Source organism: Orbicella faveolata, unplaced genomic scaffold (genome assembly GCF_042242905.1).
Source record: "Orbicella faveolata isolate gen_17 unplaced genomic scaffold, um_ofav_v1 contig_3, whole genome shotgun sequence".
In the NCBI taxonomy this organism is placed as follows: domain Eukaryota; kingdom Metazoa; phylum Cnidaria; class Anthozoa; order Scleractinia; family Merulinidae; genus Orbicella; species Orbicella faveolata.
This window is the reverse complement of record NW_028301558.1, coordinates 12,349,473-12,376,893: the sequence shown is the minus strand read 5'-3', so window position 1 is coordinate 12,376,893 and position 27,421 is coordinate 12,349,473. Positions and strand designations below refer to the sequence as shown.

The following is a 27,421-nucleotide window of genomic DNA, read 5'->3' as shown; positions in this document are numbered from 1 at the left end:
CAATTCTTTTAAGACATGACCACAGATTTCCAATTTGACATTGCAACAGTGTGCATGTGAAACCCATTAAGACACTCTTTTAATTTATAGCTTCAACTGCACACTTATATTTATTTGATAGTGACTTTCACTGCAACTGTAGAACATTATAACATTATTTAATAGGTTTCAATGAGTGAAAATAGACCTTTAATTAAGGTTTTGGCTTTTCAAGGTCACACTCTTGATAGTGCACCTTTAAGCTGATACAGAGTTATGTTACAACAACCAGTTAAAGGGCCAAAACAGTGCATTCTTACTCAATGTCCCTTGCAATGAAAAATTCCAAGTGCAATAACTGTTCCTCACACTCAGGTATCATGTTATCTGTGTGAAGATTCTCCATCAGACATGACAAAACCCTGTTATTCAAAAATGCACATGAATAATTAATATTTAATGCTGACAAAATAATTATTAACAATATACTGCATGTTATTTCACAAATTGTATAATTACATGTACAGTGTACATTAGTGCTGATAGAATCTCTTTCTTAAAGCCTTCACGACTTCTAGCTTTGTTGATGTGGCCTTCTACATGCATGTATCAAGTGTCTAACTCTGTGACCTTAAAGGATTGCATAGTTTATTGCTGTCATGACAACCATCATTGTTACAAAGTTAACCAAATCATGTTGCATTTTGGTACCAGGGCCGGGTTGTTCAAAAGCCCGTTAACACTGACCCAGGATTAAAAGTTAACCGGGGTAACAATTTTTCTTCTATAAAAATGTTATCCACCGCTTATGTTTTGTGTAGTTTGAGATTACTCATGCTCAAAACTGAAGGGCAAAAAATATAAAAAGAACACCGTGCTGAAAAGCTACAAAATTGAAATCGAAATTCTCTCTAATCCTGGGTTAGCTTAATCGGGCTTTGAACAACCCGGCCCTGGTACATATAATGACCATTTTGAAGCACCAATTTGGTTCAAGGAAGATGATGTCAGTAATTAATTTGTACATTGTGATTGTCCAGGTAAAGGTACAGTAGTTCTGAAAAGAATAGGGCCTGACATTTCTATCATTTCAGCAATCTGAACAGAGTTAGGCAATCTTTTGATTCAATTGACACTGAACATGACTTCTGCTAAGATTGTTTCAATGACAGTCCCCTGCCAGTAACAGTTCTTTTCTGAACTATCCTCACCTCAACAATAACACCATCAAATCTACTCGTATTTAAATGCTGAGGTTCTGAAGTGTTCACGTACATTTGAACTTTGTGCATATTTGATTCCAATTTGTCTGTTGATGGAGTAGATGTCCTGTTAGAAGGTTACAGAATTTCCCCCATTTGAATTTCAAACTTTTAACTTTGCAATTTTGCAAGGTCTGGACATTGCTGTCATAATTTCAACACAAGACATGTTGTTTGTCATCAGTTCATCAACCGTCAAGTCGCTGTGTCAGTACTGTGTGGCATGAAGACATGATGTGACATGTCAGAATTTCATCATAACAGGGCCTCACAGTATGACAGAATGAGCGAACAAAAGTATTCAAAAAGAGATTGATTGACTGACTGACAGACAGACAGACAGACAGACAGACAGACTGACTGACTGACTGATTCATTTAATAAGTAAGTGAGCTAGTTAGCTTGACGACTTACATTACATCTCCTTCCTTTTTGCCTTTATCCTTACACACAGTCTGAACAACGGGTTCACATGCTTGGTACAAAGTATGATCAATGCGGTAATCACTCCCAGCACCAGTTTCCTCCAAAAGTTCCTCAATCTGTCAACCCGCAAATGTCAACATATCAACATATCAACATATCGTAGGTCGTTTTGAAGTATATTAGTTTCTAAGTTAATTGGTTCCAATTCAAAGACAGCACTAATGTAATTAGAATTTTGAATATACCACAAGTTTTTTCACTCAAGAGGCATTCTCAAAGACTTCTTAACCTCAAAATTTGTTGCTGAGGTGATTATCAGTAATTGAACTTGTTGTACAATCCAAGGAGTAACCAAAGTTTCTCACAATAATAGTACAGTCTGAATTGCACCCTGACACTCAGTCTAATTACTATGATTACTTGTTGGGTGTTTGGTGCTTTTCTTCTTTTACAGTGAAGTTAGTAATAAAATTATTATAATTATTACTTTAGGCTTTTTGTTAAATGAAACTTATTATTATATGAACATGATCACAAAAAACGATTTTTAATAGCCTTTCTTTTCATATTACTTACAGCCTTCAAGCACTGTGGCCTAATGACATCATCCTTTCCCTCATTTTCCTCTGCCAAGTCCATTAAACAGTCGATGGTCTTCCCTTCCTTCATTTCTCCTTTGCTACAATGTTTTTGAATTTCCACGTCACACTGTGCAACAATCTCAGGATTGATGGAGTAATCTTGCATCAGCTGTTGCCTCAGATCAAATAACTCTGCCTGACACTTGCTGCTAACTTTTTGATCTGCAGGTCATCAAAAGTCAAAATTTAATATTTTTTGTTGCAGATAACTTAGTTTCACATAGTAGTTGTCATCTACCAAACAATGTTAACAATTCTCCCTTCACCCACTTTTGCCCATTCAGGAATTACATTACATTCAAAAACCTGAGCTATCCTTAATTTAGATGCATCCCATAGGTATATTGCTTCTACTCAACGGGCCTTTGCATTTGGGTGATAACTGATACATCTTAACTTAAGAGGGCATTACAATTCTGGTTCTTGTAACGTAACAGAGAATAAAATTCAAATAAATTCAAATTCAATTCAATTCAATTTTAACTAACTGTTTCCACTTTTGACACCACAAAAGTCTCCACAAAGGAAACAAAATGTTTTCAATTACTTGGATGATCATTCTGAGATAGGTACTGAGAAATGTCTATTGAATTTAATAATAACATGAAAAGTTCTCATCAATTTCTGCAGAGAATCATGGTAGTTGTATTCATCATCTTGGAGCAGATATTTGTTTCAATGAATACAACTACCATGGTTCCCTGCTTGCATCTCGTAGAGGGAATTGGCAATTGTTTCTACCTGCTTTCCTATGTAGCTGTGCTTACAACTGAAGTACAAAACACGTGGTTCATAAATCATGTTTCTACAGACTGTATCTAGTATGAATACTTAAAAAACAGCCCTAAGAAAATACGCATGCTGATTGGTTAAAAATCATGTTTCTATAACTTGATAGAAACACAGAACTAGCACCAGTTGTTGACATAATTGTGGCGCGAGCGAAGAGAATTTACATTTTGATAATCAAAGTTAACAAGTAGTTTTAATTTTTTTTTTTGTTACGGTGTTTCCTAAAAGAAATAGAAAACATGTTCTCCGTGTTTCTATCGAGTTATAGAAACACTTGTGAAAGTTTGGGAGAACTCGAAAAAGCTGTGGAAACAACATTTCTCGTTCTCCCAAACTTCCACTCTTGTTTCTATGACTCGATAGAAACACAGTAGATGTTTTCTATTTCTTAAATAATTACCATCTTGAACAGCTTTCTCCAAGCAAATCAGAATGTTTGCCAGAGCTCCATGTCTTGTGTTTCCTTTTTCACATTCATATTGATCCTTGTATTGTTGATAAAACTTCATGCAATTCTTCATCAATGGATAGTTGGCCTAGTAAGAAGAAATAAAGCAAAATTAAAACATTGTGAGTTTGACTTTATCCATCAAGTAACAGCCAGGTGAACAGTTCTACATGGGTGTGTGTATATTCCATTTACAAAAACTCTCCACAAATTCTTGTTGGGGTGTAAATAAAGTACAACTTCTTGGCCAAGTTCACTGGAATGTTTCCAGGAGCAGTATACTGTAGCCACAGAATTTTTAACTAGATTTCCCATTTTCCATTTGGCTGCTACAAAATAATACAAATCCATATTCTGTTTGTACCCATTGTTGTAATATTTGCACCAGTTCCACTGGCATTTTACAGTGCAGCCATTTCAGTCAATATGGTCACAAGTACACAACAAGAGACTGTGTGTTGTAATTGAAGGGGTGAGTGCAAAACCATGCCAAGTGAGGATTTGGGTGAAAAAAAAAAAATTTTCGTGAAAGGGCTTGAATTTTTGCATGTGGTCTTCAATGTAATAGAAAAACGTGGCCCTGTATTTTTGTCACTGGTTTTTGCTTCGTTTTTGAGTTATAACGTATGCAAAAATACTTGGCTTTTCCTAGCCATGTCTTTAGGAGTTTATTATTTTGTTGAATAGCAAACAGGCAGACTGTTTATAGTGTATGAGGTCAAAATCAAATCTCACAGCATATATAGAGTGGAAATCTGGGAACAGATTGTTTACATCAGTTATTGTGACATGAACACAACATGTGAATCGATCGAGTGTCAAACAAAATACATCGAACAAAAAAGAGATGTGCCGCATTAGAGCTCTGCCAACTAATATCTTAAGCATTGTTTTAAAGTACCTTGCATGCCTGCCTGGTGGTTGAGAGGCATCATAAAGTCTCGATAAACCTGTAAGTCATCAGCACGTTTTAAAGAATCAAAATGTGTTCTGAAACTTCGAAGGCAGCTGATATACCGCAATCGTGTTATCGGCGTTTGAAGTCAGAGCAAGCCAGGCAGCAAAGTCAAAGAGCAGTTCTTGCCCGAGAAAAATACCCTCTGGTGAGTCGTGGCCCAATTGCCAAGCGTTGCTAGCATCAAAGTTTGGAAAGCAAGAACTGGTTTTAGACTTCTAAAATTTGTCTTGTATTGACCGCCATGTTTTCCTGCGCAAGAGGTGTAAAGACCCTTCCCAGAATGCATTCTGATCGTGTTCTGCGGACGTTTCTCGAACTGGTAACTAGACTGTTTAAACATAATAATGGCCAACAAGTAGCGATCGATTGTAACATAGATCTGTGATCCAGGTTGCATTGATTTTATTTCAAATCGGCATGATTTGTAGTGTTTTGAGCTTCTGGGATCAGCGGACATTCAGATGTATGGAGACCCGTATCTTGCGCAGAAGGGTTAATCTGTTAATCTGTCAGCCCTATTTATGGAGCATTTTCACGTGAAATCAACATCATTGAGCTTATACGTTACGTGAAATTACCATTTTGCTGTTTTCTAAGTGAAACTAACATCCTTGCCGTCAAGCATTAACGTGAAATCAACATTTTAGCCTATTTAGACCTGAAATCAACATCATTGAGCTTATGCACTGTGTGAAATCGACATTTTGTTGGTTTCTAGGTGAAACCAACATCCTTGCCGTCACACGGTAATGTGAAATCAACATTTTAACCTATTTAGACCTGAAATCAACATCATTGAGCTTATGCGCTGTGTGAAATTGACATTTTGCTGGTTTCTAAGTGAAACCAACATCCTTGCTGTCATGAGTTATCGTGAAATCAACATTTTAACTTATTTAAACCTGAAATCAACATCATTGAGCTTATGCGCTGCATGAAATCGACATTTTGCTGGTTTCTAGGTGAAACCAACATCCTTGCCATCACGCGTTAACATGAAATCAACATATAAACCTTTTTTGACCTAAAATCAACATTTTTGAGCTTATAGGTTGCATGAAATTGACATTTTGCTGCTTTCTAAGTGAAATCAAAGTCCTTGTGGTCGCAGTGAGCCGATCCTTTGTTATGATAAACCGAGGCGAGACTTCAACTTATAACAAAGGTTTGCCTTGGCTATTATAACAAAGGATCGGCTCTGTTTATCATAACAAAGGCCTGGGTTCGTTTATTTGAAGGCCTCAGCGGGAAAAGGGTGTTAGGTATTTTAATCAAAAGTGAGCTTTGTCGAAAACGCTCCAAATTTCGCATGTAGTTTTGTTTAGGTATGTTTGGCAATGTCCCGTAGTTTTTCCGCTAAGCTTCGCTTCGTTTGCGAGATATTGCATATGTAAAAAAACCACTCGGTTTTCCTAGTGGTGTCTTCATAAACGAAGCAAAACCCAGCAGGAAAAATACAGGACCACGTTTTTCTATTACATTGAAGACCACATGCAAAAATTCAAGCCCTTTCGCAAAAATTTTTTTTTTCACCCAAATCGTCACTTAGCATGGTTTTGCACTCACCCCTTCAATTATGATAACCTCACAAAATTCTTCCAGCACATATTTTCAAGAGAACCTAACCATGACATATACTGTCACTGTGAAAATGTGCCTAACACTAGCCCGTACACATTTACTCCTGAAGATGCTCCAACCTACAGTATAGCCCCAAGAGCCTATCTTGCCAATATACATGTACATGTAAGCACTGAGTGCATGTAGTTTAGGTTTCCTGTTTCTTTTACCAAGTTACATAACTGGAAGTTACACCCGGTTTCCATCTACCCAATTCAAATTTGTGGTGGCCACTTAAGAGTATTTAAAATATCGCTGCTGTGCAATCTTCTGCCTAGGTTACATCTTGCCACCCACATTTCAAATATTTATTAGTGAGAATACTGTGCGAGGGCAAGATCGAAAAGTGGTTTTCTTTGCACACTGTTCAAACCCAATAAATTGTTCATCAACATAACTCAAACATTCATAAGCAAAACACGTTTCATACCTTTGCGTCCTTGGCTTCCAGTTTCTGTCTCTCTGTCAGCTTACTTCGACACTGTATGGACAACAAAACTGACTGAGACAACAGACACTATACATTGTAGTCATAAACACAAACCAGAAACTGAAGTACATTTAAAATCTGCATATTGTGGATTGAACAATCTGCAGGCTAAACATTTTGGCATGTAAACCAACATTTCTATAGAAACCTATCAGGGCTATTAACAATGACAGACTAAAGTAATTTTTCAAATGGAAAATTAGAAGAAAAAAAAGAAAGAAACTGGGCAATTGCAGAATCTCTTGTAATTTCATTATATTAATTTTTCTTGTGGAATTAATTTATACATAACAAAATCAATAAACAACAAGAAGATCTGTTAGATCTTATAACCGCGCTTTTAAAATTTAACGGTTCGCTTAGCACTACCGTCAGAACGCAGTGCACATTCCAAAGCAGTCATTGATGATTCTTTTCTTACTGTAGACATCACATCACTTGATCAACACAAACTGTATTATTGCACCATCAGTGGTAGCCGTTGACAAATCTCCGATGACGTAATGGTCTTAATCTAGAACTTTCTTCGGGATATGTATGGGCATGAACGATATGAACGACACAATAATAACACTATTAACAACAGCTTTCTTTCTTAAAAGTCATGATTAAATTTAATTGGTGTTTTCCACGAGTAAAGGGCTAGCAAAGTAGTCACACAAGTCATATAATTTAATAATAAAACTCTACCCCGACCGATGTATCGATTTTGGTCACTCCAGTGACCACAGATTGAAAACGTGACAGAAAATTGGCATTACTTTTGATTCTCACCAAATTTGTCATATCCCCCCCCTCGGGAGAATTTTGTTAACTTAGCTAATTTAGTATGCAAACCACCGTAATGGCGGTCACCGTCGACGAAATGTTTATTTGCTCAAAATTGGGGCAAAATCTTTCGGAGATGGAAGTCAAGACATTTGTAACGATACAGAAAGTAATTTGGGACCGGTTGCTGGCTTCTAAGGCTGAATTTATCCAGAAGTAAGCTGTATTTTCGTTTTCGTGCCGAAAGCCGTGCAATGAAATATTATCGGCTTGTTCTGCTGTCTTGTTCTGTTTTTCTCTTGGTATTTTTTGTAGCCCGTCGAGGCCAGTATTTTGTCTAAATCAGTTGAAAAAAGTTCGAAAAAGATGTTCCCATTCAAGTTTAAGCTCTCAGGCGATAATTCTGGAGTTTTTTTGCCGAAACGTCGGCTTTGTTGTGTTCGTGTTTTTCGGTTGCTATGGGCGACTGTGGCTTCCTTTGTTAGGTCAAGTCTGGGGAGTGAGGTCACAAAAAAATTCTAATTAATTCTGGTTTTGTTCGATTTCGCTGAAATTTTAACATGATAAAGCTGGATTGTTAAGGAATAGATTTACCGTCTGCCGATGTGTGGTAGCTATTAACGCTGAAGTGTTATATCGTTTCGAAGTCAGGGTTTTGAAGAGATTTTTTTGCAACGTGTGGGTTCGGCGTGATTTTGTAATCGGAGGTTTCGGTTGACCCCGAAGGAAAAAATATCTGGAAAAGGTCATTTCATCGACGATTCAAACGAATATAAATATGTATATGTTCCGAGCTAAATTTCTGGTGAAAAAATATAATTTTTGACGAGCGCTAGGTTGTTAATTTTTTCCTGCGAAAGATGAGATTTATTAATGTTTCAACAGCTTTTTGCGAGTAAACATCACAGGTTGCGTGACTCAAAATTTGGCCGAGTGGAAGCTTGGGTCTGCTTGCACAGAAGTCGAAAAAAAAAAAACCACGGGTAAACCATGAACCGCGCTCGGCCCATGGCCGCGCGGTTAATTATAGCAATTAGATCTTAAGCTCTTTATTTCTTTGTTTTCTTGACTTACAACTCGGACAACTTGATTCAAAATTGGGTCAACTCGACTTGCAACTCAATACCTCAACACATTTGACTGGTACTGTAGATAGTCCTATAATAGGATCTTATAAAGGATCTTACATGGCCTCTTAGAGGATCTTAACTTAGCATTGTATCAGGATCCTGGAAGGACACACTGCAACTTACTTCATCACTCATGGCTTCCTCAGACTTGTGTTTCTTCAAACATTTGTATACTCTTCCCTCCCCTGAAGGAATCTCCGCACAAAATCTCTCTCTGTCATCTTTACAAGCATAGTACAGAGGGCGGTCCAGATGGTAGTCATCAGAAGACAGTTCAGCTAGACGATAGATTTGTTTCTGACATTCCTGTGATAATTTTTCCTGGTATTCTTCAAGGCATTCTAGTACATCATTTTGAGAGTGGACATCCTAGGAAAACAATCAAGAATGATCAACTGAATCATGTGAAATGACATGAATCTATTTCAAGAAATATTAAAAAATATTTAGGAACCAATACTCCATAAATCACTGTTTGCAACACAAACCTCTTCGTCATCTTCTGTTGGAATCCTGCCACACTTAAACGTGTTCACATCTTTAGCACAATTATCCAAAAAGTGTGAAATCAGACGGAAATCACTGAAGAAAATTGCTTGCATTTTGGTCATCATATGCTTGCATGCAGGAACTGTCAGATTCTGTCTGTGTTCAACTAAACAAGCAACAATCTGCCCTGGTTTTTGACAATCAGACAACTATAGAAAGAAATGAAATGAAAGATGTTGTTACTGCACTACAGATTTACACAAAGTAAAAAATCTTTTTCTTATAATTGCCAACTTAAGATACACGGGGACCAAGATAAATTTTAACAGTTAATTATGTTAATTATAATTATCGGTGGTACTAATTTTGAAACACTGTCACAACAATTACCAGTTCTAGATCAGCCACACAAAATCTTTCCTGCACAGCTTTTTCAAACTTTTGATCCTTGGCAAATGTGCGTTTGTATTCCCACAGCATCTGAAGATAAAAGTATAAGGGCATGAGAATGTTAAATCTAGTTTAATGCTTTCAAACCACCATAAGTTCTTGATATAATGATACAAAGAGTCTGCCCATCTCATCATCTCATTCCCAAAACACAAACAATTTCTGAAATGCATCATGTTGTTAGACAGTGGTCTACCTAAGCAACTAATGCTTCAAATACTGTTTTACAACAACATCATTATTTTATTACTGAATTAACTCCCTGTGAAACCATGCCAACATTTTGATCCTTACTCTTGCTTCTCAGTGAAATTCAAGCAGTATTCAGTCATACAATATTTAGTACTTTTTATTGAGTCATGTAATTCAAAATGACTAAACCCTTAATGTCCCACTATTGAAAAAAGAGTACAAGCAGCACTTTAAATCTATTAAAGTACATGTGTGCTGAAACATGCTGGAAACTGCTGTGCCTATAGCCAGAGACCACAGCAGCATGGTCAGGACCGTCAATAAGGCCTGTAACCTGTAATACCTGCTACAGCTGAGTGTGCTTGATGGGCCCTTGATTTTACAGGTGAACTTGCCTCACTCAGTGGTTGATACAATTCACGTATAAAATAACAAGTTTGTTACAGGTGTGAAGATCAGGCTCTCGGTGAATCAAAACTTAATAACAGCCCTGATGGTGATATTTTGAAGTCATATGAACAAGACTTTCCTATGGCAAAGCATGATAAGTAGACAAACACATAGCAATTTTTCTTGGACAATTCTGTCCAAGGGGGAAAGGCGTAATGAAGTTAACCCTATGTGAAGCACCAACCTGTGAGACAAGGCCAGTCCACAACACCGGGAACTACGTGCCCTACTCTTTGCGCACAGTTATACCAAGTACAATTATACCAAGGTTCCAGGTAAGTTTTACACAGGTAGGGCTGGGTATGAGTTAGGAATTGTAACAGGTCAATAACAAAGAGTCCTTTAACTAAATCTACAGAGGATTTCGATTAATTTGTCAACTCAGACAGCTGACCTTACATGTCATATATTAGACTCAGGTCCTGAGACCCTTCTGCTATTCAGAGCACTATAAGCACAGGGCAGGAAAAAAAAATTGAAATACACTTGCCCAGTGCACCAGTAAATTTCAATTTTCATTCCAGTCTTTAAGCTTTTCATTGAAACCACAGGCTTTTTGCTGTTGTTACTGTATTTCTCTTATGTGAATATGCAAGTGTTGTACTTTCTGTTTCAAGGAAGTACTTTTGCTAAATGTCAAGGTTATTACATGAAAGAGCGAACATCCTTCTTGAACAATGTTTCAAGGGAGCCATTTCACACTACTTGGCGTCAACTACATAAAAAAAAACCCCTTTCAACCACCTATAACTAAGCAACAAATTATCCCAATAATTTAAGGGCAACCAAGCAGTCATCAGGACAACCAGAGCCAGGGGTAATTTTGAACACTGTTATAGACTCAAAAGGCTACTGAGGCTACTCTCACTTGCCCACCAGACCACTGATGTTCTATTTTCACTTGTGAAAGAGCAAAATTTCCTAGCCCTGGGCAAACGGACCCAAGTTTTTTCCTGCCCTGAAGCACAGATAAAAATACAACTTACATGATGACAATCTGTGGTCAAATCATCCTCCTGAATAGAGAAACATGAAACAGAATTCAGTGAGTTGATAACGGTCACCTAATAACTGCTGTACAGGTAACCTAATGTTATATAAATCACATATTTATCACACAGCTAGCTCAGCAAGTGGCCAAGATAAACCGAAATCCTGTGCTGTTATTACAAAACAGTTGCACTCTGCTTACAATGTATACAAATTCAGCTATTTCAAATTCCTGTTATTTCAAACTCAAACCCATGATGCATTTCCCTTGAATGTGCCCAAGTTGTCTTTTTTAGTATTTTACTATAAACTATTTTGAACATGTATGGGACAAAAACTGTTACAAGTAAACTGCTTAAAAAGATTTCAGGACGAAAACACTTTTCATAACAAAACATTAAGTGTTACAGTAACATTAGTTTACTTTATTTTTGGGGCCGTTGCACAGAAGATGTGTAACATTTTTTTTAAGATTCAAATCTTTAAATATAATTATACTTCTTTATTACAAAATGGTTAATCATCATGGTTGTTCTACTCAAAGGTAAATCACATGATTGTTTATGTAAAAAAAACTCAATACATTTATCTACAAAGTAACAAAACATACCTTGGCCTTTTCTTGTAAACAGACAAGAAGGGCAAAGTTGTTTCCTTTGGGAATTTCAGGACATAGACGAGTAATGTCATCGGCACAATCTGACTGGTCATCATCCAATCTTTGTTTGCTCCCTGCAAATCTGATTTTACCCGAATCAACTCCCCTCTCTCCTTGGCTCTTTGAGTTGGAAGAATCACCTGCAAGAACAATTGAAAAAAAAAAGGTTCTATTCTTGTTCCATAACTGAAAGTGCTGGAAACGTTGTGATGTTTGTGTTTAACACCCTATGGTGTTCGGTGAAATGAAATTACATGTATTTGCAGTGCTGTGATTTCTTGTTAGACCTTTCTTGGACCAAAGATCAAATGAAAGAAACTGAACTATGTAGTTTATTTCTGTGAAATTATTAGTTTCTGTCAGGAAGCACGACTTCAATTCCTGGAAATTTAGGTTGTTTTATCACTTGGCAGCAGTGGCTTTTCGGGTCAACTTGTCAGTCATGTTCATGGATCTTCATACAAACTTCTTCATGCAATCAAATTGTGAGGCTAAAATATACATGTTGCCATGATGGTGTTTCACTAACTTTTCCCACGGTGATGCAATGTTCATTGATTTCTTTTTTGCAGTATTATCTTGTTCAGAGTCCTCCCATGTCCCCCTTTAACATTCTGTGAGGATGTTCTGGTATGCAAGTCAACTTAAAAATGTTGAAAGGGAGTTTACACTATATACCTTAGTGGGACAAGGGGATAGGGGGAGGCTTACAATTATTGGATACAATACTATTGTTCTTATCAGGCAGGGCACTGTACTGTGAGGGTCTATTTAACTTACAGCGTAAAGGATTACAGAAATTGATCTTTTGAGTTTTATTTTTTCCCGCAAGAACCAAATTTACACTCAATGACATCTTCTGTAAGCCCCACTGTTTTTATGTAAAAAGCACAACATTATTCAGTTTTAAAAATAACATAATTGGGTCTCAATGTCATTGCTGTTCTTATTGAGTAAAGTGAATTTCCTACATAAACCTTAGCACATTAAAAGTAGCCCTACTGATATTTAAGAGTATTTTAGAACGTGTGCCATAATTTGAGCGAAACTAATATAAATGAACATGCACACTGTATATAAATCTCGTACACGTGTTAAAAGGGTTTTTTTGTATGTGATTTCTCTAAATATTACTATATCACAAACAAAATCATTGGGAAAATATTCTACAATAAAGGGAATAACAAAACACCTAAATTCGAAGGCAAATGGTAGAATAATAATACTAGCGGCATATGAATGACCTGTTTCGTATACTGAATGAACTGAAAAGAAACGTACCGGTCTATCGACCGAATCCGCTTCACAGCTGTCCCGCATTGTTTATTGCATTTGGAAAAAGACGACTTAGTTTCATTGAGTCTTACGATAAAGGAAAACCGGAATGGTATAAAAGAGAAAAACAAGCCTATTATGATCCAGTGATATGACCAACCGCGAAGTAAAACCAGCTGAATTCACGCTAACTAATCAGCGCCTGAGAATATGATAATTTTATGGCAGGTCACCTAGCAAGTCTTAGAATGCACACGTAACCTACCTCTGCGATCGCGTATTTCGTCTGTATTGTCTGTCTGGACTCCTTTTGAGCGAGGTTCATTTGCTTTATTATCTAACACAACAAAAAAAAAAATGGCAATTCACTGCTATATTCTAGCCCTGCATGGGAAATAGCAATGCCAACTCAACCTACACAAATGTCAAATGACATTAGCTCAACGCCTTTTGAATTGAAAAAGATTCAACTTACTTGCTACTGGTTCGACTTCCCTTGCAGTATTCTCATCTATTTCCGTCCTTTTTTGTGTATTAACTTTCTTAGTAATTTGTTCATCGGGAGAAGGTGAAGATTCGCTCAAATGACTCCCTAATAAAAGAATTATTCCCAAAGCTATAACTCTCCGTAAGGACGCCATGATAGTTTTCGGCATTGACCGTCGTTACCGGCAGACTGGACACGAGTGAATCAACCAATAACAAAGCGATACGTCTTTTTATTTCACGCTCTCGGTGTTTTCAATGGCAGCTCTCAAATGAAACAGCTTTTCACCTCGTCTATTTTACTGAACTCCTAAGGTATTGCATAAGTGCTCTTTTGTCGTAAGGTACCCGTTACCCTCTGATAAAACACTTCAAAAACACACATCATTTACGATCATCTCTGTTTGTGAGGTCTTGAAATAGCGTTTAACAGAATAATTAGCCACGTTGGCAGTTCAACGGGACATCGAGGGTATATTGTCTAAGATCCAAACAGCTGTCTTAACTGATCATACGTTATTCTCATTTCTTTAGGATATTTTCTTGCGCAAAGATGGCTGGTTGTCGCGAGGAAGTGTTTCGATGGCCAATCCATACTGGTACTTTCGGCTGAACTAAACTGTATTTTTTTACTATTATTATTATTATTATTTATTTTTTTTTTTCATCATTATTTCCATTTATTGTACTCTCCTGGCTTGCAAATAAACATGACAGGCTGGAGACCAGCTAACTCGACACACTACAATACTTGGTTAACTTCCTATTCAAAACATTGACATTCCTTTAACTGAACTTTTTTCTTGAAATTCTATCATGAGAAACCAAAGATAATAACAATTAATAATAACTGCATTTCAATAGCGCTAAAATTATAATAATATTCTAAAGCGCTTTTCATAATATGATATAAAATTTTAAAACAGTTAACTATTAAACGGCAAAATATTAAAAACGTTAAAACAAATTGTAAAGCTGTCTCTGTTGCTCAAAAAATGAAACCCTGCAGTGAATCATTGGGACGTGTCGCGCATATTTTAATATGACCCTGAACCCAGACTGTACGTAACGTCTGTAAACCATGAAGTTTGTTAAATCTACCCCAATGAATATCTTATTCACCAGGGGTTTTAAGAGACGATCAGGGATAAAAACTACGCGTAGAATTAAATCGAACGACGCTTCGACCTCGCATCGGTCATTGTCGAATTTCTCCCCTCAAATAAGCGCCCCCTTCAAATAGGCACCCCTCCTATCGGCCAAAAATTAAAATAAACGCCTCCCCTCGAATAAGCGCCCCCTTCCCCTTCCCTTTTTTTATGGAAGAGTAATGAGACAACAGAAGATGCGTCGTTTAATTTTGGATGTGTTCAATCACAAACAAGAGATTATCGACTCATGAAGCACTGCACGTTGACCGTCGCAACGGATGGTAGCGAAGATCTGCTGATTCATTGCCTAAAGCCCGACCAACCTTGTGCAGCACGCCGGGCTTAGACCAGCTAAAGAGGTTATATTACGTAGTGATTACGATAACGATTTGAGAAAAATTAAATAAGAGCTCCACCCCTTTAAGCCCCTCCCTCGAATAAAGGACCCCGTCTTCTCCTAAATTTGAAATAAGCGCTCCCGCCGCTAATTCCAGGATTTAACATTTTTCAGTGGAATCTGAAAATAGGTTGGAAAAATGTAAAAAATGTTCCGTAAATTGATCTTCATTTTTGTGCTTGTTTTCCACATTGACTGAAGAATGAATAAAGACGAAATGCCATACTCGTGATGTTTTCTTGCTGGGGAACACACCTCACCAGGGAAACTAACTTCTATCGGCCAGAGAGAAATAAAATTAACCAGGGATTTAAAAGAAAAAACCAGCACTGGCGGAAGGGCAAAATACTTAACCCACTAGGAGCTACTAGGCCGGGTTTATTCAGGTCAATTAGAGAAGGTTGTAACTTGTCAGTCGAACCTCACTCAGTGAAGTTGACGTTTTCTTTGCATCAAGTTTTACAAATCTGTTCGAATGTTATAACAAGTAATGTGAACTCGCTTTAGACGGGTCTGTACTCTCTCCCAAACTTCCGCTCGTGCTTTTATATAAACAACTGAGTTTTTACATCGAGGGCCTATGGTCTGAAAAATGCCTGCGGAAATTTTCTGTTCTAGAATACAAGTATTAACCCGAGAAGTTGATTTCCACTTTTGAATAAAAAACGCAAAAAATTTTCTATCCTTCACTAATTTCCCTTCAGTTTGTTGTTTGATACCTGTAATTTTAGAGGATTTTTTTCTCACTGTCTGAAATACTTCTTTACCTCGATAGAAACACAAAGACAGCACGAGCAGTTGACGTGGTGATAACAAGAGGAAAACAAATTTACATTTTAATAATGGGAATAGACGATCGATTTTCCCTTATTCTTCTCTCTTGTCCAGAAGAAATAGAAAACATTTTCCTTGTTTCTAATCCCGGGGGTTACTCCAGGAGGGACTCCTGGGTTACTCCTTATATGGGCTATATAAATACGTGCAACCCCAAAGAGTATGGTTTGGTTTTTCATAAATAGGGTATCGATTTTGGCTATTTTGGTACTCTATATTTGATATGGGTATGTTTTTAAGAAGAAGCCACTTTTTCATCATTATCGAAAATAAAATCATCAAAAGCTCTTCACAAATCATGTTTACGGCAATTTAACATTGGTCATTGGGAACTAATCAAAAGGCAGCTCTGAAACATGGTTTTGATTTACATGTAAGGGTCAGGTCATAAATATGTAAGGTAGAGAAAATCGCATATTTTGGTCATAAATAGGGTCAGGGCCGCACACCCCAACCAATTTGCCCGCGGAAGTGGGCTCGATCCTGCGCCAGCACTCACATACCTCAGCGGATTCTCCTGCCCAATATTCGCAGCAGGGATCGCAGGGATGTAGGAGGCATTCAGCCGGAGTGTGAGCAGGAGTAGAGTCACGAGCATCATAGCTGAGGGCCCGCTGATCCTCGAGCACGAGATAAGAATGAAATCATGGCGCCCTTACAAATAGCATCATTCTGTGGAATATTTCTTTTAATAGTATGTCATTTGGGCGATTCTTCAAATCCTCTTGCCTCAACCAAGGGCAATGAGACCAGAGTTGATGCAGGATCGTCTGCAAACGCTGCAAAGGAGAAAGGTGACAATATTGCTCAGAAACAACAACAAGTAGCATTTATAAACTTTAATCGTACATGTAAGGAGTTCAGTTCAAAGTAAGACAAAGTTAAATTCTTTTGTAGCCTCAACTGGAGTCATTTTAGCCCGTATGGACTTTAACTAACGAAAAGAAATGCCAATTGTTGCAATATCAGATTCATATTTAGAGCTAGACAAGATTCCGCGTTCATCTAGGTAGACTGTCTTAGGTTACTTGTTATTAATTACCGATCAGTATAAAATGCAGAGTGCGAGAACTTGTGCCTTTTTATGGGAGTGAAAGTTTTTCTGACTACGATAATCTTGCTTACAGCTTATAAATGTATAATTTTGCTAACTGTATGCTGCCTAAACAACGTAGCATGAAAATTTGCATTTAGAGTGTGCAATGGACAAACGTGGAGGATGAATATAATGTTTAAAATATAGCATATGTGCTGCTCTTTATTAATACAGAGATACAAAAACTGATATGGAGCTCTGTGGTCAGTAACCAGTCATTTAACCCTCCAGTGGATAACATTAGGCCCTAACCGTTTATCCCCAACTCTAAGTTGATTAGCCCCCAACCAGAAGTTGAGAACGCTGTCAATTTCTTGTTCTTTAAGTGTGAATATGGGGGCTAATCGACTTCTAGTTGGGGACTAACCAGCTAGTATAGGGGCTAATCAACTTCAAGGCTAAAAAGACCAGGAACCCTGTGGTCAAAGTGCTTTGGTGTAGAGAAGTTGATAATTTTAATTTTGTATTCAAACTACTGTTGCCAGAGAAGGGAGTTATGGACTCTTTTCAGCATCTTCACCATAGAAGCCAGACATTGAGCACTCTAATTTGACTCTAATTTCCCCTAATCTTAAATAGTCTTAGAGGTGAAACTTCAGTTGTTTGGATCTTGTTTTAAAAAATCTTTTGATTCTAAGATTTTCATGTTAGCCTCTAAACCAGTAACACTTTGAACAAACAGTCAGAAACAATTAGCCTGCGGAACACGGGTAATTGTTTTAATTTGCGTATTTTAGGTGAACAGAGGCGAAAGCGAGGGGAGCGCAAAAGCAAGGCAAGCGCAAAGTGTGTACTGTAAACAATGCTTTCCCTAACAGGCCTACTCAACTGTTTTCAATAGGGAAAAGTCACAAGAATTCAAGTGAAGTCAGATTTACAGGAGGTGCTGAAAAATGGGATGATGATGATACATACACATCTACAATGAAATTCGAGGGTAAATAAAGTAATGTATGTATGTATGCATGCATGTGTGCACATGAAGTTACTGGTGTATGTCCTCGAGGGCTGTCATTAAGGCAAAAAATCTCCAGCTAGGAGTCTCATCTCACTTTACTGTTAATTTTGGCCAAAAAAAAGGAAAACTTAAAATAAATGTGGCTAAATGTAATTACAGGCAAAGTTAATCTCAAGCCAATGTAAGCAGCAGTCGCCCCCATTTCAATACATGACCTGTGGGGTGACATCAATAGCTTGCAGCTCTCCTCGTGGCCCGTATAATTATGTTTTGTTGCATTGCAGCTGATTTTTGCAGATCATTTGTGTCTTGAGCTGATCTTTGTGTAACAAGGAACCAGTTCCCAAGCTCATCTACTAGTGATGAGTTTAATGAAAAGTTTTAGCAAAAGTAATTGTAAGGCACGTTAGCCCTAAAGAGGGTCTAAGCAGTGACTTGACTCCAGTGAGGAAATGGGATATTAAAAATAATTATTTCATTTTGTATCATTGTTAAGGCTGGTTGTTTGTTAAATTGATCACATGTTAACTTGTCACAAAATGGCCTGCTACATTTAAATACATGTAGCTGTGCTGTTCACAGACTTGAATCATGGATTTCTTCATTTGAATTGTAACTCATTTGATCCTGTTTCCAGCACTTTCAGTTAGTGTTATGGAACAATTAATGGAACCCTGATTTTATTACTGTTCTTTTAGGTGATTCTTCTAATTCAAAGAGCCAAAGAGAGAGGAAAGATGATTCAGGTAAATTTGCAGGGAGCAAGCGAAGATTGGATGATGACCAGTCAGTTTGTGCCGATGACATTACTCGTCTATGTCCTGAAATTCCAATGGGAAACAACTTTGCCCTTCTTGTCTGTTTACAGGAAAAGGCCAAGGTATGCTTTGTTACCATGAGATTCATGTGTTACTTCATAAAGTGCTACTATGATCAAATTTTAACCCCTTGAATTTTTAGGTTTATCACATAGAATTCCACAAAAGAGCAAAAATGCCGGTTACCATTTGCAAATATCTGCATTGGTTGCGGATATATTTAAGTTTGAAAAATGTGTTAAATATGCAAATGAGATGACTGATAATGTCATACACTCAACCCAATATTATAGCAAGTATATATTGAGCTATCTTGATCAATTTGCAGCAGAGACCATGTTGAAATTTGGTAAGCTAATAGGTCTACATGCACACACCTACGGCTATAAAAATTTCCGTTCCCATAGCAACACGCTCTTTTTCAATCCCATCTAAAATGATTTCAAGATTTTAGTGATTTTCAGCTCAAAAAGGCCATGAACTCGACCTACATGTAACATATTTATATTCCTGCTGGATCATGCAGATGAGGCACCATTGACAAATACATATATCAATGGTGGCCAGAAAAGCCTTTAATTTTGGGGAGGTCTGGAACCCAGTACATTGCCATGTAAAGAAAAAGGTTAAAGATCATTTCCAGTCTGTACTACGCGCTCTTGAAAGTTTGTTTGCGTTTTTTGTTTTGTTTCATGTGAGACATCACAGAATGTAAACATTTCACAACTGCAGTGCTTACTTGAAGTAAATTCAAAGTTTCAAAACAACTGCCATTATGGATGCGAAGCGGTCTAAACTTTATACTTTGTTCTTTCTCATATCACTTGATGAAACAACTTTGCAGCTGTAAAAATCAGTGAGGCTGCTAGAAAAAGAATTTTAAGGGCCTCAAAGATAAGGTATGTGATTCGTAATGAACGATGCCAATTCACATTCCACTGAGTGTGAAGGTGCTGAGACTGCACAGTACAGGCTGAAGGACATCTTTAAGCTCATATGGTGGCCAGAGTACCTCTAGTAGAATCTTACGGCAAAGAATCAAACATTTCCATTACAAATTGGCTGAGATATCTTTGTTCATCATATTTGATCAAAATCCGGTTGAGTTTATGACGTCATCACTTGGCTAATTTGCATATTTTAAAAACTTGAATCTCTCTGGAATGAAAAGAGATATTTGAAAATTATAGTAAACAGCATTTTTCTTCTTGCACAGTCTACTTGTCTATGTTATAAATGGCTTAGATAGGAAAGATGCTGATTGTATGTAGTAAAATTAATAAATTTTTGTGATTCACCTTTGAGACAACGAAATGTATTTAATACCATTTTCTGGCACTTAACATTATCTTTGAAGTATGCACATTACTCTTAAATAATTATAAGATTTATGATTCAAACAGGTTTGTTCATGATACATTGTAACTGCTAACTAGTATATGTGGCATTTGACGAGAAAAGATACTTGTTAATGGTGCACCGCCAAAAAAACTAGTTTCATAACCCATTGATGTTTGTGCAACCCATAACCGACCATCATCACCTTTGAATAAAGTTGGCATCACCTATACTCAAGTTCTGTAGGAGGAAAAGATCTTTCCAGTGATACCCAGATCAGAGTGATTGGGTCAATTGAGCATGAAATATGCATGAAAATGCTTAGAAATTTGAGTGAAAAAATCTGAGCAAAAATCCCTGAACTAGACTTGGTTACTACCTGCTAGGAATTTGTCATCTTGATGATGCTTTCTCAGGAATTCTTCAACTGGGAACAAGCCCAGTATTAGGTCATATCTAACAACAAGGCAAGCTTAGTATCAAACATATCATCCAATGCAGACTTGATTGCAGCTTTCAGCACTGCTCATTCAATTGCCATGAGAAAGGTTGTCAATTTAAACTGGAACCATTCTAAATAGTCAAGTAAAGAACTAGTAAATTGAAGGAAACCAAAACATTTTTGGGACGAACTAGAAATTGGCTGAGAGGATAATCTTTGAGCGACGAGGGCGAGCGCAAGTGTGAGCGACGTAAGTTACGAGAGGTCAACTTGTTTCACTTGCAGGGATGTGAATCAGAGCGTAAATTTTTGGCACGAAAAACATGATTGACATTTTTCACTTTCCATGTGCTCCACATGCGATCATCACGAAAGCAGAAAATGATTTCCGTCAAAATGTTTACGAGTGTACAAGTACTGTTCCCTAACTCAAATAAATTTATTTGTGTACAGTGCAGTATGTAGTCAGCAATATTGACAAATGGCAAAAGCTGTTCCATTGAGTAACACCTCCTCAAAAGACAAAACCATGTTTAAACCGATTGTGAATTATTTTAGTCTAGATTAACCAGCTATCGGACAGAGAGCTGCCTGACAATTGCTACAAACTCATGTAGATCTAGCTTGTATCGACAAGAATCCAAATTAACTAAAGAAGGCGGAATAAGTCGGGGAGAACCTTAATTCTGTAATAAAAGCTCTCTTGATTAAATAACGTTGAGAATTGAAGTCGCAACGAATGGGAGAGAACGAAAGGGCTGTTCCCAAGAGTCGGTAAAACAGCCAATGCAAATTTGTTGCGATGCCCTTTCTTTGTAGAGAAGAAACTTGGTCATTCATTAAATCAACTAAAAGTGCAACAATTACACAAACTGCAGGAATGGCTCTGTTCTTCTTTGAAAGGTCCAAACTTAATTAATTCTCTCAAACGATCCAGATCACGCAGGTGGTCAAATCTCGTCTGTAAGTAAACAAACATGTATTGGTCACATAAATAGCCTTCCACTGCTTTTCCCTGTCCTTCTTTCAAAGACTTGAAATTAAGGTGGATAGACTATATTCAATTGCTTCCATAAAATTCATATCCTTAAGTATATCCGAGAACAAAAGCTAAATTAAAAAGGTTTTTGAACTCAGCAGACATTTGCTCTGCGAGTTGTGTTGTTGATCACGAGCAACGTCATGACGTATAGTCAGTTCTTGGTTGTTCATTAGTTAATGTGTATTTACGTCAGCAGTGGAAAAATGCACCGGTAAAATTTGGTGCCCTGCAAGTGGGAAAAGTCCTTTCCAACGGCGAAACCAACAGGCCAGAGAAGAATTATTGGAAAGGACTTTTAGAAAGTCTAACTCCACCCCTGCTCAGTTCACTTCCAGTTTGTATAAATTTACTTTGGTAGTCTGCCAGGATGTTTCATGTTTGTATATCTGTTCAAGGTCCAAAAATTACTCGCAATTACTGTTTGTCATGACAGTCTTTAAATTTTACTCTGACTGGTGTTTTAACTTGATTTTCGTTCATTTTAAATTCAATATTACGTTTAAGCAGCAAATGTGACAAGTTAGCTTTTCACGCCGACTTTGTAACTTGATACTTTTGTTTCCCTCTCAAAGGTAGGTAAAATGAAACCCTTGTTTTCTCCAAAACACACGGAAGAGGTGCTTGTTTTCTCTTTCACTGCTGGAGATGAATGAAATAAAGTTAAATATCTGATGAAGAAATGGAAGAGAAACGATTTTGTTTTACTCAGAATGTAAATTTTTTTCAGTGATAAACAAGAACTAAATAAATTCAATTATTAAATAGTCACAGAATACCACGTTCTTTTTCTTTTGCTGTTGCCACCTTTGTTGTTAACAAGAAAACAATTCAAAATTAATACACAACGATATCGACTGATACAACTGAGAAGCATTTCGATGAGAAGTATTGAAGGTAAACAGTGCTACTTGGCTGATATTATATTCTACATTGGTGGACGAGTCCCCTCAAAGGCTGCTTAAATTAATTTGCACTTTCATTAGATGAGCACTTTACTGGTTTCTTTTGTCACAGATTTACAATTTGAAGAGTATTAAAGCCACTAACTCGGGAATCTTTTTTATCTCTCTTACAACAACAACAACAACAACAACAAAAACCTTTATTAACCTGTCTGGGGTATTTAGCATTGCTGCTAATTGGGGACACACGCAAAAAAAGAAATTATGAATGTAAAAATGAATAAGTATATATTAAAAAGTTAATAAGTAAATATTAAAATATTGATAAGTAATAGATCAAAAACGAGTGCGAGTTTTTCATCAGGGGTTCCAAACACCGAGAAACAGATGAAAGCACGACGCCGAAGGCGGAGTGCTTTTATTGTTTCGAGGTGTTTGGAACCCCTGATGAAAAACGAAGCACGAGTTTTTGAGCTGGCTTCTCAAAGTAGCATGAGAATTTTTTTCGAAGAATAGGTAATTAGTAGGCGTGCTCAATAGGCTATTGTCTGTTTTTTATTCATATGGTAAATGAAATGAATCTTTTATATGCGGCCATGTGGGCAAGTTTTAAAGGTTGAATTTTTAATAAATTAACATTATGCCGCATGATGGAGATCAAGTGGAGATCAGAACGTTTTCGAGTTCCAAAAACCTCTTCTCAAGAAAATGTTTTGGTGAATGATGCTGTTCCAGTTTCAACTAAGTATAAAAACAAGTGGGCTGTGAACATTTTTGCCGAATGGCAGAGGTTGAGAGAGGTTAAAGTTCCGGTATTAGATTGTGGCGGTCTCTTCAAGGACTACGATTTACACAATGTTACCGCTGTGAGTGTAGATATTGCTGGAATGGACGCTCTGTCGCTGAACTATTGGTTGTCAAAATTTGTGATGGAGGTAGCTAAAAAGTCCGGTGAAAGATACCCTCTGAAGTCTGTTTATGGTATAATTTGTGCCCTCAAGCGTTATTTGGAGGAGAAAAATGGATCAGAAGCTTTGAATCCTCTGGACGCTAGTGACAAAAGGTACTTGACAACTTTAAGACCGAATTGGTTAGTAATTTAAAGTGCACTGTTTCAGGACTTTAATTTTGTGTGTTATTTTTTGAAGGTTTGTCCTTTTCCGACATTGCTTAGATGCCGAGATGAAGAATGGCATTCGAGATGGGCTTCACATTAAGTGTAAGAAAGAGGAAAAGGAGTTTGTGAGCGAGCAAGAAGAAGCAGTATTCTGGCAAAAGAAATTGCTGGGAACTACATCAGCTAAGTCGTTATTGAACACGATCTATTTCTACAACGGAAAAGTTTTTGGGTTGCGGGGGGGGGGGGGGGGGGGAGATCACAGAAATATTGTTGTAAACAACTTTGAAATTGGTCCAAATTTTATTAAGTTTGAAGAAAATGCCTCTAAAACTTATCATGGAGGTCTTTGTGATCTAAAGTATGTGCCGCGAATGGTCAAGCACGTTTGTCATTCTATTGAGGAAAAGCACGAGCCGTGCCTTGTTGAGATATTCAGATTGTATGTAGGGTTAGTTGAGACTCATGCAAAGGAAGTTACTGCATTTTACTTTAAGCCATCAAAAACTAGGTTCGCATTCGATAAAGCGCCCGAAGGCATCAACAGCTTGAACAAGATTTTGCCTGACATGTGCGACGCGGCAGGCTTTAAACGCAAAACCGCTCACAGTTTGCGCGTTACTTGTGTTTCCTCCCTGTTCAATTCTGGGGTTGAAGAAAAATTGATTCGCGAAAGGTCGGGGCATCGTTCTAATACATTGTTGCAGTACGAAAAGCCTACAGAAGAAAATGTGTCTAAAGTTTCAAAGATCCTAGGTCCAAGTGTTATTAGTACAACTACATGTTTTACCACAGAGAAACAGGATCAATCTTTAACGGATGTTGTTTTCCAGAAAGGAAAATTCAAAAACTGTACAATTAATGTAACGATGTCTAAGAAGGAATAATATGTTGCTGTATTGTTGTTGTAAGCAATGATTTAAGCGGGAAAAATGCTGTATTTAGAATTATAATTAAGACTGATTAAAATTCAAGTTTCTTGATCAGTGTCTTGATCAGTTTTTGAACTAATCTACCGTGTGTTGATCGGTATGTTCATTGGGTATCAACATGCATGCACCTGACCCAATTGATGCGAGCTGATTGGGTCATCAGCTCATGAATAATTAATGAGTTTGAGAAGTAAATATGAAAGTCAGGTCAGGATAAACATAATTACAGACGCAATTAAGGCAAGAAATAAAAAAGCTGCTAAGGAGAAGCAATATGTTTCCCTTCTTTATTTGAACCCTGACAAATACACTATTGTAGTTTGAAAATTTTGAACCAACCTTTGGGTAATTCTTAAAGATAGACAGTAACGTTTCGGTTTTGCTCTAACAAGGGAGAAGTGGCGCTACTTGAAAAATAGCTGCTGTCCTCGGTCACATCACATGACATATAAAACAAAACCATCCCAATAGTGCATTCTGTACTAAAAGAAGAAAAAGGAACCCCCCCCCCAAAAAAAAAAAAACACACGTACACACACACACTAAATGCCCAAAGACATACACTGTAGGTCACTCAAAATTTTGATTTGTGCTCATATGTGAGCAAAAATTTCATAACATGTGATGCTAGTGAAAAGAAAAGCTTGCCTTGCGAAATAGTGCCTTTTTAAGTCGATTGTCAAACAGAGGTGTCAAACGGGTTAAGAAATGAAATAAATGTAATACTATTCATTGAGATAAAATTGGTTTTTGGATAGAAATGCTTATTAATAAATAATCCTAATCTGAGACAAAAGAAAATAAACATCCACTGGTTCACAAAATTTGTATTGCATTCGGCAAAAAGGAGACTGCAGTCTTAATGCGGAATGGAGTGAGATTTTATGGGACAAGGAATGGATTGATGGATCTTGGGATGCAAAATTGGCCTCCACACAGCAGGGGCAAAAACAAATGACATCGCAAAGCAGTTTCGTCAGAATGCAGGATGACATGCTTTTGTTACATGACTGGGACAGTTGTTTATTTTACATGTTCATGAACACAACTTTGAATTGCCTTGGCTGTGACAGGCAACTACAAACAGAACCTACACCCAATTTGTTTTTATTGAGTTAATTTTTTTTGTAAAAAAAATACCTCTTTTTCTGGGCGTCGGGTATGTTATGGACAGGTCAATGGATAGGTGAGTGAGTGAGTGAGAGATGTATGTATGTCACACCAATCAGATTGGATCAACTATAAACAGCCAATCAAATTTCTTGTTGTAAAGGTAAATGGTATGTGAGAAGATTTGATCCCGATACAGTTCAGAACGGCCATATTTATTCTTCTATAAAAGGGGAGGAAGTATTCATATGTTGGATTTTCTTCGACATTTTCTGTGGGTTATGCTGAGAATTTTAGTTATGAACGAGATGAGCCTTGAGGTTTGAAACAGTTTGTGAGTTAGTAGTATGCAAATGGAACGAGATATTTTCATTTTTAGTTACAAAGGTAACTTGATTGTAACTGTCTAGGTTAGATATTAGTGACGTTTTCATCAGATCATATTTCAGAACCTCGTGTGTCCGTGTGCATGATCTGTTGTTGCATTTGCGAAGTTTGTTGTGTTTATTGCGAAGTTTTTGGATCCTGCGTTTATAACTACTCAGGCATACAGAGAGGACAATCGGTAAGCATGTTTTTACCTTTCTTAGTTTCATTTCGTCGGTTTATTTGTAATTTAGTTGCTTTTGCCTTTTCCTATGTTCATGTGTTTGTCATGTTCAATTATTGTTTGGCTTTGTCATTTCATGTCACTTAGACTAGATATTTTACTTGTATTTTAGTTTGACGGTTTTGAGCGTTGGATCATTGTAATAAAGATAATCGTTGGAATCAACATGAAGTGTAGTGCTCTTGATCAGTGCTTCGACGTCCTTCAATTTGTAATTCTCAACTTGCAGTAATCATGCCTGGAGTCAATTACATTGATACCTTTGTTTTTCACAAGGAGTAAATTCATTTAGAGGTCACGAATCATTGCTTCTAGTTCTTAGGACATGTTTTAGAGGAGACAAGACTATCTAGATTTGAAAGAGTTCTAACGTTTACATAATAAGTGCAAGTAATGATTGTTTTGTTCTTGTTGCATGCAAATATAACGAGATATTTTAATTTTTTAGTTACAAAGGGTAATTTGACACTCTTGTTTTTCACAAGGGAGTAAATTCAATTAGAGCTGACAAATCATCACCACTCTGTCCCACGAGATGTTTGCTATCTTTAGTTACAAATGGTAACTTAACACTTTTGTTTTTTATATGGGAGTAAATTCAATTAGAGCTGACAAGTTATCGGCTATTGTTTCCAGGATATTTAATAAAAAAGAAGCTTTCATTTCTGGATGGTTTTTACGTCTCTGCAGTAGCAGTTCAATAGTTTTATTTGATGACATTCATTTCAGTCCGATATTTTTAAAGGTAAAAAGTATGAAAACTGCTCAAAATGTTCTTTGAAGACTGCATGGTACCAAGTTAAAGTTTAATGATATTTAATTAAGGTCATTCCCCAGTATTGCAATGCGCATGCCTACTGTGCATAATTTCGCACGTGATTAGCGCGTGCGCATAAAAAAATGGTGGTTTTTTCTATACGGCTGGACCTCGCCACAGAGGTAAATCGTCATTTTCTCGCAAATGAGTATGGTGACCTGTCATTTTTTTCTGTTGTTTTGAATTGAGTAATAAATTTCTTTGTGTGAAATAAATATGGACCAATTCTCAGTGTAGAGCAAAAAACAATCATCAGAAACGTGAATTTAGCTAGCAATCGTGACCACAATCATGGTGCTGTTATAAGGATTTATTGGGTATAAACAAGGTGCTGTTACTCCTAAACAAACATG

General features: G+C 37.1%; 3 protein-coding genes and 1 long non-coding RNA gene across 8 annotated transcripts in view; 3 read left to right on the top strand and 1 right to left on the bottom strand.

The window, feature by feature from the left end:
• The window catches only part of LOC110046304 (Golgi apparatus protein 1-like), a 30,508-nt gene extending 16,790 nt beyond the window's left edge, over window positions 1–13,718 (bottom strand). Inside the window, exons 1-12 of one of the 3 annotated variants that reach the window (XM_089298657.1) lie at window positions 13,494–13,718; window positions 13,284–13,355; window positions 11,696–11,883; window positions 11,082–11,111; window positions 9,394–9,483; window positions 9,003–9,212; window positions 8,638–8,883; window positions 6,557–6,607; window positions 3,501–3,636; window positions 2,244–2,470; window positions 1,656–1,783; window positions 300–401 (exon numbers count right to left, since the gene is read on the bottom strand). In XM_089298657.1, the coding sequence (XP_089154783.1) occupies window positions 300–401; window positions 1,656–1,783; window positions 2,244–2,470; window positions 3,501–3,636; window positions 6,557–6,607; window positions 8,638–8,883; window positions 9,003–9,212; window positions 9,394–9,483; window positions 11,082–11,111; window positions 11,696–11,883; window positions 13,284–13,355; window positions 13,494–13,674 (1,661 nt within the window). In that variant the 5' untranslated portion in view covers window positions 13,675–13,718. The remainder of the gene's footprint in view (window positions 1–299; window positions 402–1,655; window positions 1,784–2,243; window positions 2,471–3,500; window positions 3,637–6,556; window positions 6,608–8,637; window positions 8,884–9,002; window positions 9,213–9,393; window positions 9,484–11,081; window positions 11,112–11,695; window positions 11,884–13,283; window positions 13,356–13,493) is intronic. The other 2 variants (XM_089298658.1, XM_089298659.1) reach the window with 2 other exon arrangements.
• A 10-nt stretch (window positions 13,719–13,728) lies between these two features.
• LOC149106401 (uncharacterized) lies at window positions 13,729–15,117 on the top strand. The gene is made up of 2 exons (XR_016209996.1): window positions 13,729–13,819; window positions 14,039–15,117. It is a non-coding gene; the product is annotated as an uncharacterized LOC149106401 (long non-coding RNA).
• Window positions 15,118–16,394: 1,277 nt separating this feature from the next.
• The window catches only part of LOC110046260 (Golgi apparatus protein 1-like), a 56,906-nt gene continuing 45,879 nt past the window's right edge, over window positions 16,395–27,421 (top strand). The window contains exons 1-3 of one of the 3 annotated variants that reach the window (XR_016209986.1): window positions 16,395–16,680; window positions 17,824–17,919; window positions 18,639–18,820. Coding sequence is in view for 2 of the 3 variants with exons in the window: in XM_089298655.1 (XP_089154781.1) it covers window positions 16,533–16,680; window positions 17,824–17,919; window positions 18,639–18,820 (426 nt within the window). In the remaining variant the exon portion in view is untranslated. The remainder of the gene's footprint in view (window positions 16,681–17,823; window positions 17,920–18,638; window positions 18,821–27,421) is intronic. The other 2 variants (XM_089298655.1, XM_089298656.1) reach the window with 2 other exon arrangements.
• LOC149106400 (zinc finger MYM-type protein 2-like) lies at window positions 18,827–25,028 on the top strand. The gene is made up of 2 exons (XM_089298681.1): window positions 18,827–23,545; window positions 23,631–25,028. Exons 1-2 carry the CDS (start codon window positions 23,130–23,132, stop codon window positions 24,484–24,486), a joined length of 1,272 nt encoding a protein of 423 aa, XP_089154807.1. The 5' UTR covers window positions 18,827–23,129; the 3' UTR covers window positions 24,487–25,028.